General features: G+C 39.1%; 1 protein-coding gene across 5 annotated transcripts in view; it reads left to right on the forward strand.

The window, feature by feature from the left end:
* ZFAND4 (zinc finger AN1-type containing 4) overlaps positions 1-2,978 on the forward strand; it is an 89,896-nt gene extending 86,918 nt beyond the window's left edge. For 3 of the 5 annotated variants that reach the window (XM_043596864.1, XM_043596865.1, XM_043596868.1), the window contains 2 exons: positions 1,040-1,157; positions 2,616-2,978. In XM_043596864.1, coding sequence (XP_043452799.1) covers positions 1,040-1,157; positions 2,616-2,751 — 254 coding nt within the window. In that variant the 3' untranslated portion in view covers positions 2,752-2,978. Of the gene's footprint in view, positions 1-1,039; positions 1,162-2,615 lie in introns of those variants that run through there. The other 2 variants (XM_043596866.1, XM_043596867.1) reach the window with 2 other exon arrangements.
* The last annotated feature ends 3,022 nt before the right edge of the window (positions 2,979-6,000 follow it).

The following is a 6,000-nucleotide window of genomic DNA, read 5'->3' on the forward strand; positions in this document are numbered from 1 at the left end:
AGAGAATTTCACCTAGTAGTTAAAGAAATTGATTTAATTATTCTTATGTAATAACAGATATGCTGTTTTTTAAACATAAAATCATTACAGTAGTACAAAATTCAGTAACTATTTTTTGGAAAGGTAGTACTGTGAAATTGAGCAGTGCACCATGTTAGTCACTATTGATAATATGGTATTTTATATAATTACAACATTTAAAATTTTCAGGATGCTTTTTACATGTGAGAACTGAATTGACCTTAAAACACTTAGAAACACAAGGGAGAAAACCACGTTATGTTATCTTAAAAATGGGGGTTCCTAGGTAGCTCAGTTGGTTAAGCATCCGATTTCATCTCAGGTCATGATCTCATGGTTCGTGGGTTTGAGTCCCGCGTCGGGCTCTGTGCTGACAACTCTAGAGCCTGGAACCTGCTTCGGATCCTGTGTCTCCCTGTCTCTCTGCTCTTCCCCACTTGTGCTCTGTCTCTCTCTGTCTCTCAAAAATGAATAAATGTTAAAAAAAAATTTTTTTAATGAACAAATTGAAGTTTTGAAAGAATAAATAACTTGCCTGTGGTTTGACAACTGTAATTTCAATGATGTAATCAGGACTAAAAGACCAGTTTCTTGATACTCTGGTGCTCCTTCTTGGCGTAAAAGAATAGGGTGTTTGTATTACATATACATTGTTTCTCAGAGGCCTCATAAGAATGATTTTGAACCAGACTTTTTCTTAATTCTCTGTCAAGGTTTGGTGTACTTTACAATTACTGATTGCCCTTAGAAATAATCAGAAAAATACTGGTGTGTACAGAAGCCCTAAAAATGTAAGTCTCAGTCAGTAGAAACCCACCTCATCTTTAAAAATGTAACAGTTCTACTGTATCCTTACTTGTAGATTTTGTAGATAATTTTGGATATAAATATAGCACAAACTAATTTTTTATGGCCAAGAAATTTGTTGTGATGGGGTTGTGTTTTGTGTTTTGCTTAATACTATTTCACATTTAACATTTTCTGCCTGTAGTAATCAAGGTGTCCTTTCATTAATCAGGAGAATGTACTCATCACCTCCCACCCGTGAAAGCCCCAATCCAAACAAAGAAGAAAGCAGCAAAGCATTGTTTTCTCTGTGGAAAGAAAACTGGACTGGCTACTAGCTACGAGTGCAGGCAGGTTGGCTGACTGGAAAAGCTGAGATGCTTTTTTTTGTGGTGACCCAGCCTGGGGATACAATATAAAACCTTCTTTAAATTGGCTATTCGTTGGGGCGCCTGGGTGGCGCAGTCGGTTAAGCGTCCGACTTCAGCCAGGTCACGATCTCGCGGTCCGTGAGTTCGAGCCCCGCGTCGGGCTCTGGGCTGATGGCTCGGAGCCTGGAGCCTGTTTCCGATTCTGTGTCTCCCTCTCTCTCTGCCCCTCCCCCGTTCATGCTCTGTCTCTCTCTGTCCCAAAAATAAATAAAAACAAAGTTGAAAAAAAAAATTTAAAAAAAAAAATTGGCTATTCGTAACATCATTAAGATGATGTTCAGATGGTAGCCCTTATTTGAGCTCCTAAGTGGCTGAAGTAAGGACGAAGTAGACAGCTCATGAGTTTATAAATCATGAGATCCTCTCCTGCCCTCCAAGTTGGGAGATTTAAACCAGTGGCAGAGTGTACTTTGTCTTATGATAGATTTGCGTGGTTTTTGTTTGAATGCAACTTGGAAGAATCCCTCCTCCAAGGTTCTTTTTTATTTTTTTATTTTTTTTTTAATTTTTTTTTCAACGTTTATTTATTTTTGGGACAGAGAGACAGAGCATGAACGGGGGAGGGGCAGAGAGAGAGGGAGACACAGAATCGGAAACAGGCTCCAGGCTCTGAGCCATCGACGCGGGGCTCGAGCTCACGGACCGCGAGATCATGACCTGGCTGAAGTCGGACGCTTAACCGACTGCGCCACCCAGGCGCCCCGGTTCTTTTTTAAATTGAACAAAAAAAGGACTGAATTTAAAGTAAATGTACTATTAATTTTAATGATTATATGGTACAGTTTTATTTCAAAACAGAGAATAATCTATTCACAAAAAGTAATGAATTTTCTCATAATTATTTCTTTCATTAGCATTGATTAATATCAATAAATCACTCTGGGGATGGTGTCTGCCCTTAGTTTGAGTCCAGGCATTAAAAACAACTGCTGCTTTTTAGAGTGCATTCTGTTCAGATAGAAACAGTTCATCTTGTTGCGAAAAACATTGTAAAAATCCTTTTATGACATAGTTAAGTTTTACATAATTTTCTTTTGAGACCGAATTTCTTAGAAATTCAGTTCTCCCAGGTTTACTAGATACAAGAGAAATGGTAGACATATTTATCAGCTTTTGCAATTTTACCATTTCATAAAAATCTATATCCTGTTTCATTTCATAATAGATCCTTTATTTTAAACTCTCATATTCATGGACAGTTAATTCTCTTTGGGGGGCACTTGTGCTAGTTTATGAGTGTAAGGGAAATGTCAGTGCTGAAAATTGCTAAAGAGAACCACAGGGCTCCTGTTGGATACTGGAAGTCAAGCTCTCATCTCCCAAGGAGATGAGCCTCTCTAAAATGTGACTATTCACATGAACTTTTTTGTGCTTTAGATGTGGAAACAACTTCTGTGCATCTCATCGTTATGCAGAAACTCACGGCTGCACCTATGATTACAAGAGTGCAGGGAGGAGATACTTACAGGAGGCAAATCCTGTGGTTAACGCACCCAAACTTCCAAAAATCTAGCTCTTGCTCTGCGCCTGGGAATTGTATTACAGTGACAGAAGAAATACTGTTCAGACTGCATCATATCTGTTCGACTCCAAAAGATTTGCCAAATGAAAAAAGCATATGGTGCTCACTGTTGGAGAAAGAATGCTACTATATTTGACATCTTTATTCTTTGGTCAATCAAATGTTTTAAAAGTAGTTTTAAAAACTTTAAACTATAATGATTTAACTTTGTTACTGCATGTCTTGTGTTAAGTATTTTATATTTGACATTGCAATTTTACTAGACAAGTCTTCAAAAGATGCACTTTAGGAAGTTATCACTGACTATGTAAACCAGCTTCCACGGTGTACAGAAATGTGCCGTCACGTAATGGCTCTACTCAGATCCACCACTTTTTTGAGGGGGGTGGTGGGTGGGTGGTGGAGATTTTTTTTTTTTAATCCCATGTGAAAATTTATTGAATTTACTAACAAGTTCCTTTTATTTCAAACTACTTTTTATAAAAAAGAACATTTCATTTCCCAGTGTAGTTTTAACACACATATTTCTTCCATATTCAGATTGGCATTCAGATATGTATCCATTCATAAAACACATCATGTTAAACATACTATATATTTCTTAAAATATACTTTTTTGAATGGCAGTTCTACAATAGAAGGCGTCTCACTTGTTGCCATTAAATATAGAATCCACCTTTTCACTTTTTGAAAAATGGCTATATTTAAAACAAAATCTCACATTTTGGTTTGTTTTTCTTATATGTTGAGTGCTATTACCAGGAGAAATTCAAATAAATATTCAATTTCATTATGAGTTTGATTATTTGATTATGTACAATACTTTTTTCTTTTATAAAGACTTAAAAAAATGTTTTTTTATGTTTATCTTTGAGAGAAAGAGAGAGCACGAGCAGGGGAGGGGTAGAGAGCAAGGCAGACAGAGAATCTGAAGCAGGCTCCAGGCTCTGAGCTATCAGCACAGAGCCCGACCCAGGGCTTGAACTCATGAGCAGTGAGATCGTGACCCGAGCCGAAGTTGGACACTCAACCAACTGAGCTACCCAGGTGCCCTAAGACTTTTTAAAATAAAACTATTAAATCAATAATTTATTCTACTTGGAAAAAGTGACTCTAAGAATAAAGGTATTCATTTAAGGTACAAGGGCCCTGCTCCCCAGATGTAACCAATACACTGTTCAAGCTTTTGGGAGTTCACTTGCTTCATGGAAGTTTAGTTGAATCTGATCCTGAACCCTGGTAAACAGCTGGCAGGCAACCCAGATAGACTTTGCAACTCTAGCCCAAGCCCAGTGGGATCTGAAGTGGTTCCAGAAAGCTAATTTAGGGTGCTCGACAGGGTTTCTTTCTCCATGCAAAGCTGAATGAACTAGACATTACCTCCATACTCCCAATTTTTATTAGTATGCTAGTCTGCTGAGACTGCCCTACCAAAGTATGCTAGACTGGGTGGCTTTAACAACAGAAATTAATTTTCTCACAGTTTCTAGAGGCTGGAAGTCCCAGATCAAGGTTCCTCAGGGTGGTTTCCTGGTAAGATTGCTTCTTCCTGGCTTTTGGAGGGGTGTCTTCTCATTGTGTGCCTTTCCTTGGTGTGCAGACACGTGGTGCTCTCTGGTGTCTCTTCTTTTAAGGACACTAATCCTATGGGATCAGGGCCCCACTCATATGACTTCCCTTAATCTCAATTACTTCCTTAATCCAGATACAGCCATACTGGGGGTTAAGGTTTAACATACGAATTTGGAGGACACACATACATTTAGTCCATACCAGTCCATTCTTTTTAGTTATATCACTTATCTCAAATTCACCTACTCCTCTGCAGTTACCCTAGTCCATATTACCATAGGCTTCACCTGACCTATTGTAACTGCTGCCTAACTAGACTTCTTGAATTAGTTCTGTGGTCCTTTATATGACCCCATATTCTACACTTCAATTGTAGTGAGCTTGAAAACCAAAAAATTGAGCATATCAATGCTTGAAATATATCAGTAACTTCTTCTTTTCTTAAATTAAAATGACCCAAATTCTTAATCATTCCTCCTAGTAAGGCCCCTGTGATCTGGCCCCCATCAATTTCTCCAGCCTCAAATTGCACTCTTTCTCCCAACTTTCTGGAATTTGCCCACAATGACTTTCTTTTTGTTTTCTCAGCCAGTTTCTCCTTAATAACTACTGGTTTTTCAGATGCTGACTCCATCACTACTTTTGGAAGAAAGCCTTCCCTCATGTATTCTTGTCTAGTACCCTTCCTCATCCTACCATATACTTTTCCTTCATGGTATCATATACCATATACTTTTCCTGCCACGGTATCATTTTGACTTTGAATTGCACAAGATGGCAAGTCCATTGGAGCATCTGTTAGGTGTCAGGCACAATTGTTAAGTGCTGTAGATGCAGTGCTCCACTAAACATCCCTGCTTTTATTGCATGCTTACATTCTAGGGGAAAAATAAATATAAGAATATTCCAGATGGAGTATCAGTATGTTAGGATGCTGTATTCATTTACTAGTGCTACCATAACAAAGTACCACAGACTGGGTGGCTTACACAATTTTCTCAGAATTCTGGAGGCTAGAAGTCAGAGATCCAGGAGTTGGCAGTGTCGGTTTCTTCTGAGAATGTCTTTGGTTTGCAGATAGCCAGCCACCTTCTCCCTGTGACATCACATGGTCTTCCCTCTATGCACAGCTGTGTTCTAGTCTCTTCTTATGTGGACACCAATCTTACTGGATCAGGACCACCCTAATGACCTTATCTTGCGGGCACACAGCACAGCAGATGAGTAATGGAAGCAGGAAAGTTTGTTAAAGCGGAAACTGTATGATGAGATATGAGAGCCGGCGAGGTAGAGAACTATGTGCTCTGAGGGTTGGGTTTCTGTTTTATTGACAGTTCTTAACTAGGGGGCGGAATCGTTGTTACTTTGGGTGAGAAGCAGAGTTTCTCACTTTTTCTAATTTGGTCATGGGTTTCCTGTCTCAGCATCCTCCATCTTGGGTCTGTCTGGTTTGATCTGGTTTCTTGTGGAGTGCTGCCAGGACAGGCCTCTGACTTTCCCTGATAGCTGGTCAGGACTTCCTTGTTGCTGGCCTCCAGGTATCCTGTTAGAACCTAACTGCCTATTCTAACACTGTCTCCAGTACAGTCCCAATATGAGGTACTGGGGGTTAGGAGTTCAACGTATAAATTTTATGGAAACTTGATCCAGACCAGAATAGATTCTATA

This window comes from Prionailurus bengalensis, chromosome D2 (assembly GCF_016509475.1).
Source record: "Prionailurus bengalensis isolate Pbe53 chromosome D2, Fcat_Pben_1.1_paternal_pri, whole genome shotgun sequence".
NCBI lineage: Eukaryota > Metazoa > Chordata > Mammalia > Carnivora > Felidae > Prionailurus > Prionailurus bengalensis.